At 40.4% G+C, this 13,380-nt stretch overlaps 1 protein-coding gene across 1 annotated transcript in view; it reads right to left on the reverse strand.

Moving 5' to 3' along the window:
* CFAP47 (cilia and flagella associated protein 47) overlaps window positions 1-13,380 on the reverse strand; it is a 402,255-nt gene that overhangs the window by 283,215 nt on the left and 105,660 nt on the right. The window contains exon 27 of the mRNA XM_075200313.1: window positions 4,154-4,251. Coding sequence (XP_075056414.1) covers window positions 4,154-4,251 — 98 coding nt within the window. The remainder of the gene's footprint in view (window positions 1-4,153; window positions 4,252-13,380) is intronic.

Raw genomic sequence — 13,380 nt, forward strand, 5'->3', positions numbered from 1 at the left:
TTTTTAAATTACATGAGGGGAATTGAATTGGCCGCGTTACTGCCGAAAGTAAAGCGACCTGCGCTCTATTACCGTCAATACGGTAATTTTAACCTGGATTTCTGCTCCCTGGGCTGCGAGCAAATATCAGCGTTAAAAACTATCGTACTAATGGTAATAGCAGGTAGTAACGGCAATAGTGCGCAGGCCGCGTTAATTTCGGCAGTAACGCGGCCAATGGTATTTCCCTATGTGTGACATTTCCTGGTGCCCCACTTAAATTCTGTACCACAAACACACACTAGGTTCCATTTTGGCAGCAGCCAATGAACCTACCAGTATGTTTTTGGACTGTGGGATGAAATCAAACGACATACAAACTCCACACAGATAGTGACTTCTAGGCTAGCCAGACATGTTTGTAAAGCATATTTCTGTAGCTAGAGAACTGAAACAATCTGCATAGCGTAATATTGCATAACCTTCTCCACAAACTCTCAAATACATATGCTTGAAAATTTGAGATTTCATGAAATTTCACCAGTTTGATGGTCACAAGCATGTTCATGGTACAATCATCAATAGGCATTGACTTGAATATTGGTCTAAATTTTGCTGCTCGTATTCGCAGTTCGATCTTGATGTTTGCAGTTCACATTCAGCAATCATGTCTGATTCTCACCTTTTGAGGTTTGTCATTTGCGTTTATCATTTTAGGTTCAGAGTTTACATTAATTCTTTAAAATTGCCCATTTTTTTATATTTTTAGTTTTAAAAAGTATTTAAATAATATTTTTAAATAAAAAAAAGTTATTTGAACATTTTTTGATTAATTCTGTGAAGAATACTGTTCACATTCGATGTTACCCATTTTAAAGAAAAAATTAAATTTATCAATTTAAGCTTGACTGTATTCAAGACGATTTGCACATGTGTGAACTGGCGTGATCACGTGTGAACAGACACAAAGAAAGTAAATTTGGTTCAAACATGGCCGAACCAGCTTGAACATGGTGTAATTTAGCTCGATTTTATCAATCAAAATTTAAAAAATTGCAATAAATTTTTGTTGCTTCAATTTGAGCAGCAATATGCTGCCATTTTCAGCATCTCTGCTCTAAAATTCAGAAGTAGTACACCTCAATGACTGAGAACTATGTAGATATATCATGCTACCAACAATACTTGTTCAATTAAAGAGGAAGTGTAATTTTATTTTAAATTCCATATGTGCTCCAAACATTTAGGTCATATCTCAGTGTCTGAACAGGCACTGCAGGGGATACAGCTGCTATGGGTCCTGGATGTAAGGAGTCCTGGGAATGCAATGCAATCCAAGGTCGACCATTTCCCTCCGAGTCAACTGCTCCCCCTCAAGACCCCTGCTCTGCTCTCAAGGTGAGGGGCTTCTACTGAGCATGCCCAGGTACATTCATGTACAGTGATGCCCCAGACAAAGCTTTACAGCACATGTGCGAGCAGCCACGAGGTATGATTTACATTTAATAAGTAGTGGAGAAGCCCCAATTAGTAGTAAAAATCTAATATGAGAGATGGGGTTGTGTGTGTTTCCAACCACGAGGCTACAACAAATTAATAACCTCTGAGATGTGCAGAGTGAGAGGTAACCCAGAAGAGGTCCACTAGGAGCAGAATTAATGTTTAGGTCAGTGGTTCCCAAACTTTTGCAGTTCGAGGCACCCTTAGAGTCTCCAAATTTTTTCAAGGCACCCCTCCAAAATAATTATTGAGCAGTCCTGTTTTAGAAGTAGTTGGGTCAAAAAATTGTAATAAGTATTTAGGTCAGGACAGAAATACTTATTTAGTTGTATGCAAAAATGCCCCCTCTGCATCCAGACACTTTGCCCCCTCTGCATCCAGACACACTGCCTCCTCTGCATCCAGACACACTGCCCTCTCTCACACTGCCCCCTGTCACGCTGCCCCCCCTCCTCTGCTCTGTCACGCTGTCCCCCCTCCTCTGCCCTCTCTTACAATGTCCCCCTCCTCTGCCCTCTCACACGCTGTCCTCTCCTCTGCCCTCTCACGCTGTGTCCCCCTCCTCTGCCCCGCTGTGCCCCTCCTCTGCCCCACTGTGCCCCTCCTCTGCCCCACTGTGCCCCTCCTCTGCCCCGCTGTCCCCATCCTCTGCCCCCCCCCTCTGCCCTGCTGTCACCATCCTCTGCTCTCTGTCCCCCTCCTCTGCCCTGCTGTCACCATCCTCTGCTCTCCTCCTCTGTCCTGCTGTCACCATCCTCTGTCCCCCTCCTCTGTCCCGCTGTCACCATCCTGTCCCCCTCATCTGTCCCACTGTCACCATCCTCTGCTCTCCTCCTCTGTCCCGCTGTCACCATCCTCTGTCACCAACCTCTGTTCCGCTGTCACCATCCTCTGCTCTCCTCCTGTGTCCCGCTGTCACCATCCTCTGTCACCATCCTCTGTCCCACTGTCACCATCCTCTGCTCTCCTCCTCTGTCCCGCTGTCACCATCCTCTGTCACCAACCTCTGTCCCACTGTCACCATCCTCTGCTCTCCTCCTCTGTCCCGCTGTCACCCTCCTCTGTCCCGCTGTCACCAACCTCTGTCCCACTGTCACCATCCTCTGCTCTCCTCCTCTGTCCCGCTGTCACCATCCTCTGTCCCCCTCCTCTGTCCCGCTGTCACCCTCCTCTGCTCTCCTCCTCTGTCCCGCTGTCACCAACCTCTGTCCCACTGTCACCATCCTCTGCTCTCCTCCTCTGTCCCGCTGTCACCATCCTCTGTCACCAACCTCTGTCCCGCTGTCCCCTTCCTCTGCCCAATCCCTCTCACTCTGCCCCGCGCCAGACGCCAGCCATAAAAAAAAAAAACACAGAAACTTACCAATCCGTCGGGCGCCGGGACCCAGCAGCCTCCTCTCTCCTGCAGCTTGTTACTGACGTCGATATTCAGTGACAGCTGCAGGAGAGAGGAGGCTGCTGGGTCCCGGCGCCCGACGGATTGGTAAGTTTCTGTATTTTGTTTTTTTTTATGTCTGGCCCGCGGCACCCCAGTGACAGCGCCGCGGCACCCCTGGGAGCCGCGGCGCACAGTTTGGGAACCGCCGGTTTAGGTGGTAGAGCTTCCAAGGAGAAGCCACCAGAGAGGGGTGAGTGCGTGGCTGCTGCCATGGGAGAACATTGTATGCAGAAAGGGAGTCAAGAGCCCCAATAACTAGAGTCCCTTGAGAAACTAAGACATAGAAAGAAAGATCCCACAGATAAATAGGGGAATTGCTGCAGTGAAGCAGAGCCAGCTAGTGATTGCCACCTTTAGGGGCACCCTGGGAGAACAGCACCACAAAGGGGTAGGTACCCCATGTTAAAAATAGTGACTCCTGAGAGCAGAGGAGTGTGTGCATGGTGGAAGAGTCACATGCAGTAAGGGAAATACTCCAAGAAAGAGTGTACTCAGATGTAAACTCCCAAATGCAGTTGCCAGCATCAGCATGGTTATGAAGGAAGATCCCTGGACATGTGGTATTATGGTCTGTACAGATGAAAAGTGCTACCATACAATGAGGGGGAGTCGCTGCATTAAAGCAGCGTGGCTACAAGTTATGGAAGAGGGTCCCTGGTGTAGGAGATGGTGTGCACGTATGGAGGAGAGTCCATGTATATCGGGGTAGTCTAAGTGGAGGAATGTAAGACACATACCAACGGTGTGCCTGTCCGTATGAAAAGCTACGACCATATGCTGTGGAACCCAGAAACACCGGGTATGTGCATTGCCAAATATGTTTAACATCTGCTAAGTGTGTGCTAGAAGAGTTGGTGTTAGTGGAATGGAGTGTTATTGCAATAGTTATGCTTATGTGCTGGAGGAGAAGGCATTTGAAATAAAATGTGTGCTTATCATGAGATGGTCTGACGTCCAATATTTCTTTTAACAGCTTGCACTGCATCAACACTAGTGTCCACTCCACTCTATTTGTGTTAACCACATAATTATGATGGGGACTCTCTGGCTGCGGATGTCACACCCACACCATAGTCAGAGCTGAAGGGGAGGGCAACAGCAAGTGGGGTACCTTACTACATTCTGCACCCCTTAAACAAGAATACACAGCGAATAACATATTAAAGACATGTACAAAATAAACATAGAGCTGCAAATCATATCCAATTGATAATTAAAAAAAGTTAAATGAATTACCACTTCTTAAGATGACTTGATCTGTGCAGTGATATGCTAAATAAGGATACACAGTGAGTATGCAGTTCTCAGCAACAGCAGCAACCTGGAGGAGAAACCTAAGAAACATAAAGAAAGCATCAACATTTAATGCTGCGCTAAAAATGAATTTAAAAAAAGTTTCTTGAATTGCAGTCTAGAAATCGGTTTATGTACCAGAATACACTAATGTTACCATTACACAAATCATACTTTTTATTTATCCTTGTTGGTGTCCAATCCATGGAAGGCTACACTATTAGGTGCACACAGTGATCAAAGGAAGGGATCTACAAAGCCATGAACTTAGCCTGACTAGGCCTTACCATGTCTATTTAGGAATTTTATTTTCAGCTAGGAATGTGTGTAAGACTATGAGTGGTACTTGACATGCTGGGCTCCTAATAGGCGTACAACAAATGAATGAGTGAATGAATAAAAGGAATTGAAAGAAGGGGATAAAGTGGGTGACACTAACATCCACTAATGTGATGCCTTCTATCTGGAAAAATTACCAGAATGACCGCCATGTATTTCTTTAAGGAGAAATTAAACACACACCTGAATATATTTATTGGTGCTGGAAAGTGCTCTATGCTGTATGGATGTTCATATATGTACTTGCAACTGTTACTAAATGTATGTATTTCCCTGTTGGGTCTATGTTATTATCATTGTTATTGTTATTTTTCATGTCTATCTGATTACTAGTGTGAAAAAGGTTATCGTTATTTCTGTGTATGTCTGCACTTACACAAGTGTGACACATCACTTACACAAACTAAGAATGTACAGACAGCATTTACTTTAAGATTTCCACAAGTAACTTATACATAAACTCAATGGGGTTCCTGTAGCATTAGACGTATTTCTGCACATGCATACCAAAAAATGTACTCATATGTCCATATCCAGATTTTAGTGCATGTTACACTTACAACTCCTTACATCTAGAGGGGCAAAACATAATGGGGAAAGGACAAGCAACTGTAAGCCAAGTATAGTAAGGAAATGTTCATGTAATTGCGATTCTAGTAGAATCAAGTAGATGCATCCACAGATATGCCTTTTAGGAGCCAGTGAAAGGCTTGAGCAACCATACACAATGACGATGATGGCTATCAGCAGTACTATCTAGCTACTCTTTATTGGCTGATTGTAGCTTGAACCCTCCACCTGATAGTAAGTAAATCATCATTCCAAAATAGGTTGAACTTGATGGACTGGTGTCTTTTTTCAACCTCATCAACTATGTTACTATGTATGTTACTATGTATTAGGGTCGCAGCTATTGACGTTGCAGTCATTAATTGACATTTCCAATCTACTACGGTAAAAATTCCCATTTAGTTTCTAAAGCATTAAAAAACAAATTTTATTTAAATTAACTTAATTTTTATTTAATGCAATGATTTAATTTGAGTGTAATTTGATTTGTATTTCTATTTTGCATGTGTTTGCATTTAATAACATTTTGCGACTTTCACAATTAGTAAAAACGGTCATGAATCTATTCTGTCTTGTGTAAATGACATTTCATGACATCATCATAGTGTACAAATACAGTAACACAACATTAGCATTTACCACTAACTCTGTCAAGCAACGTCGCTATGCTATCTGTACACTTCTGTGGTCTGTAGGCATACACACTTGTATACCTGATGTATGTCTAGTGCAAATGTTACTATTTTACAGCTGGCATGCGTATGACTAAACATATGCATGTAAATGCGCTTTTCCTTTCTTCCTGCGTATGTTTGGGGAAGCAAATGCATCTAACTCAACACAAGCCCCAGTATAGCCACACAGCGTATATAAATAAACTCAGAATAGACACACACAGCAAATACATACTACAGAGAACATTCACCATACTTGGGATCAAGATGAACATGTGACAGGAGGAGATGCAATTTAATGAGAAGGACAGTGCCTGTAGGGTGTTGCTAATAGTGGCTGTCTATCCTCCCTTTCCACTATAGGTTCAAACATACTTGTTAAAAAATATGCACAGCTTTTAACTAAATACACCTCACAGTAATTGCAGCTCAAACGGCTGTTCGCAAAGAGACCAATAGTCTCTATGGTAAATATGTCCACAGGACACACACAAGCACTGGATTTACTGAAATCTGAACATACTGGATGTCACATAACAGTCACACCAATATTTGGAGCATTTAATTCAGTGGAGCGAGATTATTAAACGGAAATGAGCGTAATGAATTAATGAGCATAGACAGGTGGTGAGGACATATCTTTAGGGTTATTAATTGAGGTGTAGAGGGGCACACAGCCATTTCCACTCCGAAAAATTGCACCAACGTTGAATTTTACTGAACAAAGTGTGGGTGTGTATACGATCACAAGCAAGATGATTTCTGTTCAGATAAGTCTGAGCTAGCTAATTAGAATGTTGAGGATTTGCAAAGACTCATTAACAAAAATGAGGAGTTTAAGGCTAGATTTTCCCATGGATGAATGTACACATAAAAGTAAGGCTGTACATGTGTAATCCGAGTTGCACATATCTCTAACTCAAAATACAATGTAAGTATGTGGCCACATCAAGATATACCAGTCATCACCATCATCCTCACCTTGATGCAGGTGATGTTATGAAGGAAATTATGTAATGGAATGAACACATTTTAATGCACTTTTGTGTGATGATCAAACCTTGTGATATGCGAGTATGGCGTTATAAAGGGGGGTGGTATAAAAAGGGAGCACTTTACATATATGCAGTAAGAAAGAAACTAAATGAACATCAAAATGCTAAAAGGTAGTTTATGTCACTAATTGGCATGGCCCACTAGTATTAAGGCACAGTAGTATGTCCGTAAGTAATAATAAGATATTAATACAGCATTAAAGTATACATGAAGGCATACAGAGCCCAATAGTCACAAACTCACCATGTCTTGTCAAAGTGCCATCAGTGAGTGTGAAGATACCGGGAGTATCTGGCCCAATGCTACCCACTTCACGCTGGCTGGCCACCCACAGGTGCCTTCCTATGCCAGGGAAGTCTACGCAGTACCATCTAGGATTCGTATGGTCACTCAGGCAAAATGTAGTTATAAAAATACAACAGTATATTTATTGTCATACAAACAACACTAGAATATTATGTACACACAGTAAATAAATGCCAGGCAGATTTACCACATAATCCGTCCCTTACCCCACTAGCTTAAGGAATTATAGTCACCTGGCTGTCCAGACTTCACGACCCGTGGATCTCTCTCAGCTGCATATATAGACTATAGTTAGAAAACGACAATTCAAAACTAAATCTTGCAGTCTTCATGAATGAAATCCCAGAATGAACACCCTTCCCCCCCCCTGGAGTCGTTCCTTATAGCTCAGGTCTAATTTCCACAGCTTTTCCCCTCCCTGGGCAAACCCCTGGGTCTATTCTTTTTAACCATTGACCAGTGCAGGCCTAGGGGGTTTGGACAGGGGAGTGAAGATGAGCTGTCCTTTCACAGAAGCCCCCTGCTGGGATGCAGACAGAACGTCTGGACTAGTCCTAAGGAGAACAATTGATGCTAATTGGTTTCCCCTACTTTCAAGCATAAGGTAGAAGTGAGCCCCTCCTAAAATTAACCCCTTACACTACTTTGTGATGTCACAGGGTCCCCAGCTGTTCCATGCTTCCTGTAGAGGAAGGAGGGGGGAGAATGACTGCAGCTCCCGCCCTCTCACCTGTATTGTGGACACCACCTGATCTTTACCCATAACCCTCCTGGCTTCAGTTTAAGAACAATGAATAACATTACTGCAAGGCATCAATATATAGTACACAATATACATATTTACATTGAACTACAATGTCCCCTTAACCACATGTAATTGAACAATGCAGTTGTAGTCTGGTGAGCTAGGGAACAAAAGCATGGGCTATAAAAAGTACTATAATCCACATTATTTGAGAAATAAGACACTGAATGCTCACAGGGTTATCACACTCATTTCGTCACAGTGAGCTTCTCAATCAGCCCCACATTTCAAAGGGAGACAATCAAAATTATTTATTAAAAATGTTCAACGATTCACTGGAAAGGGCCCTTTTGTACTTCAGAGCCTCAATTCAGATACACTGCCTCCACCCTTGTTACAGTGGCTCCACTGCTGCCATTCCCCTCTTCATTAAACTGTCTACACGTGCTGCTGGCTAGTACTAATGTCTGTGTTCAAGACATTATTAATCAAAATCAGGTACTATTTACTTCTTTATTTCTGGCTCTTCAAAACATATTTCCAGATTAAAGATCCCTTACCTGTATGTAGGTGATGAGACCACTTATACTGTAAGACTATCAATTTAGCTTGAGACTTTGAAGTTAAAAAGCAGGGTATAAAAATGGTACGATAGTCCTAATTAGTGTGTGAGTATGAAGGAAAAAATGTAAGTGGTTATTGATTTAGATAAAAACACACACAGGAGAACTAAATAAAAGCAGAATTGAGTCTTCAAAGCAATAGAAAATCATTTTCAAGATTAATGACTCTTGTAAGTGGAGATGAGTATAAGGTCAAACTGTTTTCTTCAATTCACTATCTACTGTGCGATACATGAAACTTTTTATTTTTATTGACCTTCATTCACTGACTTTCATGATGTTATTCATTTTATATATACTTTTATTAATATGTAGGTTTCTAATATTAGGTGTTCTTGTTTTATTCTCACCAAGTCCATATTTAAAATTGCACTCGTACCTAAAGTAAATCATCGTGTTCTGATATTGCAGTAGAAATTGTAGCTGTTTCATCTCAAGGTTTTATGAGGTGAAGCTCTAGCTTTTAGTCAGTTTGGTTGAAGTTAAGGTCGACTAATCAAGAACAGTTGATCTCTGCCTTTAGATAACACGCACTTTCAGCCTCTTTCTCTGGATGGGAAATTAAAGCTTGATCCCTCTGTTACCATCTCTCTCAGCTTCTCTTGTTCCATTTTTTGCTGGATCTCTGGATCATATCTGCCTTGGAATATCTCATATATTTTTTTGTAATTTTACAGATACTTGGTTGCTGTATAATATGTAATATATGTAATATAAAGAGTATGTCAAGTCAAAAGTAACATTATTTATGGCTTCCCCTTCCCTTAAACAACAGAACTGTGGGGGTTCCATGTTAACGAATCTTGCAGTTCTCGAGAACTCAGCCCATCAGTGGTGTAGCTCCTCCTGTCATGGGTCGTTGCAATCTGCGTCTATGTTAGTAAAGCAGATTCTGTGGCACTTTAAAGATAAACAATGATGATGACGATGATGATGAACACAGCACTGTTTGAATTTTGAAATCCCTTTTGTCATTGAGGGACAAGGAACCAGTGAAACGATGGTGGTGAATTTGTCTCAACTGTGGGGGTCCCTGGTTCTTACAAATAGGGAAGGGTGGTACTGACTAAAAAGTACTTTTGACTGGACATATCCTTTAATATATGTTGTACCTTACAAGACGTAGTCATATTTTATATCTCAAAGTAAGCACTGTACATTAGCAGCATATACAGTCATGGCCAAAAGTTTTGAGAATGACACAAATATTGGTTTTTTACAAAGTTTGCTGCTTCAGTGCTTTTAGACCTTTTTGTCAGATATTGCTATGGTATACTGAAGTAAAATTACAAATATTTCATAAGTGTCAAAAGCTTTTATTGACAATTACATTACGTTTATGCAAAGAGTCAATATTTGCAGAGTTCACCCTTCTCTTTGAAGATCTCTGCAATTCTCCCTGGCATGCTGTCAATCAACTTCTGGGCCACAAACTGACTGATGGCCGCCCATTCTTGCCTAATCAATGCTAGGAGTTTGTCAGAATTTGTGGGTTTTTGTTTGTCTACCCGCCTCTTGAGGATTGACCACAAAATCTCAATGGGATTAAGATCTGAGGAGTTTCCTGGCCATGGACCCAAAATTTCTATGTTTTGATCCCCGAGCCACACAATCCCAATGTCATAGAGCATTGGATACTTCTCACTTACACATAGTGGAGACAGACAGTTTTATGGGCTGAACCAATATTTATGAATATACAGCTTGTTGAATCAATAGGAACCAGCAGCATCACTGAGGCCCTTTTTATAGAAATTTAAGACTGTAATCTTGTCAAAATTATCTGGCCCACTATAACACTGTGTACACACTACAGTGCTTTCAGCTGATTATCGGGCCAATCAAACGATAAATGACCATTCGGTCCGGTATCATACAAGCGTGTACACTGCAACGATGAACAATGAACGATTATCAATCCAAAGCACTTTGTAGCGTTTCATTTGTTTTTTTAAACTGGACTAAAAATGTTGTTCAACAATGAAACGATGTTGTTCCAATTCTGAGTGTGTATGTACTCATGACCGGCAGTGTCCACAGACCTCTATGGAGTGTGCAGATTCACGATCTTTTCAGACGATGGTTATGACAAATGAATAGCACAGATCTGAAGGTAAATTGTGTAAAATGTGTTTAGTGTGTACACATGAATCGGCATGCTGACCGGGACTTTTTCTTTAAGTCGTTAGTAAAAAAATTTAGGATATCGCATTGGGAAAAATTTTGTATAGTGTGTACCCAGCCGGCAACAGATACTCTTAACCATTGAAAGTTTAAATACAATGAAATAATACAAGCATACATTAGTAAACATGAACATTGTTAGCAGTTTCTGCAAGACAAAGACATAAAATGCAGCTTTGTCTAAATAGTTCAGTCCTAATTATCTAATGACCTAAAAGGAAGACAATTTAGACTGATCAAACAATGATAAGACACACATTCAACACATAAACTAAAGAAAGTTCTGTGTAAAGAAAAAAATCAAAACAACAATAAAAAAGATAACAAAGGCAGAAAATCTGTGTTCACTGAAACTGCGCAATATATGTTGAATATCACCATCTTGAAAGAGAGAAATGCATTCGTTATCCATCAGCCATTCTCCTGTTTGAATACTTATTTCCCTAATGTGCACTTGCAAAGAAGTTACAGAAAATAGGCAATAGTCATTAAATATATTATGTGCATCAACATTTGCAACCTGCTGGTAGCCAAAAAATGCTGAAGCTCCGACTGTGAAGACTGAAAAACTCATAAGAGCAGGAAGCTCATTTTCATTAAACATACTCTGTGATTTTCTCATCTATTTTCAACTAGAAGACAGCCACAGACTAGGGGTTTTTATTTTTTTTTACTGCTTTCTAATCTCTATTCTAATCCTGTAAAGTATAATGACATTTTCCTCAATGGGTACCATTCTGTGTGGCATATATTTAACGAATTAGATGGAAAGTAATTGATGATCGCTGAACAGAATCCTTTAGAAGTGTGACAAAAAGATGAATTTTTTTTGTCTCAATACACCATATACTGCAAATTTTTCAAAGGAAAGAAGTATTCAAATTGTTTCTAGATTGTAATCTTTAGTAGCAGATATAGAATTTTCACACAAAATAATTAAATGTATTGTTTAAGATAAAATTCTAGGGAGTACAATAGTCTATTGTTACATTATGCTCTTTTTACATATATCAATCTAGAATAGCCATGGGGTTAGTACAACTATGCAGAATTCCGAATCTGTAAAACAATGGGAAGAGATGTAGCATACTTATGAGCGCTGGGGGAGAGGAACAAAGGAATGTTAGTTGCAGAATTTATGCTTGCTTAAAAGGAAGTTCACAGTTGAATTATTAATCATCCTCTAACGTTTTAGGAATAATATATGTCTGAATCATCAGGTCAGATATAAAATAACATTTTGTCCACTCGCTACAAAAATAAATCAAAGGTTAAAAGCAAAGTAATGTGATGCTTGATGTTGAGTTTTTGCACTAAAATGGTTAAGGGAAGGGAGCCAAAAAAAGGAATAGGTGGGACAAAGAGTAATATATACTAACAATCTTAACAAAAATGTGTCTTTTTGATTATTGCGTCAATTGTGGTTCTGTCTCCAGGTCTCCATTTTCAGCATATATGAAGTAAATATGGATTTGTGACTGGATTACTTATAAATAACTTATGGTATAAATTTATTTAAAGGAAATAGCGCTGGGCGCTTATTTATATAATTGCCAATGCGTGTATATTTTGATATTGGAAATCCTTATTTCTGAGACCAGGGAAAGAAATTAATTTCTTGTTTAACCTTGCTAGAGGAGATGCATTATTTCTGGATATATATATATATATTGGATACAATAAGCCTTTGTGGATGGAAGTCTTTTGTGCATTGTGATGTGGGGAAATGGCTTGTTTGGGGTTTGCACCTTTCTTTGGGAATGTGTATTCTGCAACTGTCTGAAGAAAGGATTAATGTTAATTAGACCCTTTCACTTGCTAGTAGATTTCCTGCCTCTTACATAAAATGCAGGAAATCACAGCAAGTTTTTAGGATATCACAGATAAGTGTAAATATTGTTAGCTTTGCAATGCATGTAAATCTGTGTTTTGGTAAACAGGTTATATCCTGATTCAAAAATAGTCTGTAAGGCTGTGTCGAAAATAGTATAAAAAGGGAGCCCTTGTAAACTGAAAATGTATCATTCTGATGTTCCATCTGACCTGACCACTGATACCTTTAATCAGTAGAACTGTCCTTGTCAGGACACTTGAGAAATAAACATAACTCTGCTTCAAGACCCTGCTTGACAATTTCTTTGATATTGCTATAATCCTGTGACCTACTGATTAGACCCTAAATCTAATCCATCCTCCGTCTATTTCTGAGGTTTAGACCCAGCTCTCCAGTACCACCTTTCTGCCACTACTCAGCAGCTTTGGCCAGTGTGTTAGGCCAGGGGGGTCCATCCACAGCACCCTGATCCAGAGTAAGCGATCAGGGGTACAAGCCCATGTATAACAGCACAGGAGTACACTAGCAGCAACAGTTACCCAGAAGGAACGTGGTTCTGGGCGCCATAAAGGAGTCCAGTGGTGGCAGCAGGCTCCTCCTACTGCGTCAGGAGGGGCGTATTCAGAATAACGAAAGGGGAAGCTGGCAAAGTAAGCCCAGCCAGTTAGCAGCAACAACAGACAGGGTAGCATAGGCGGTCCATCGTGTCATAGGATTATCATATCTATAAATACAATACTTTAATATTAATATTTCCATTCCCACTTATCTGATCCCTTAAGCATTCTAGGAATGATGGGCAATTAGTGGACTTCATATGGAAGATTCCACAAGACGTA

This window comes from Mixophyes fleayi, chromosome 2 (genome assembly GCF_038048845.1).
Source record: "Mixophyes fleayi isolate aMixFle1 chromosome 2, aMixFle1.hap1, whole genome shotgun sequence".
Classification (NCBI taxonomy): Eukaryota; Metazoa; Chordata; class Amphibia; order Anura; family Limnodynastidae; genus Mixophyes; species Mixophyes fleayi.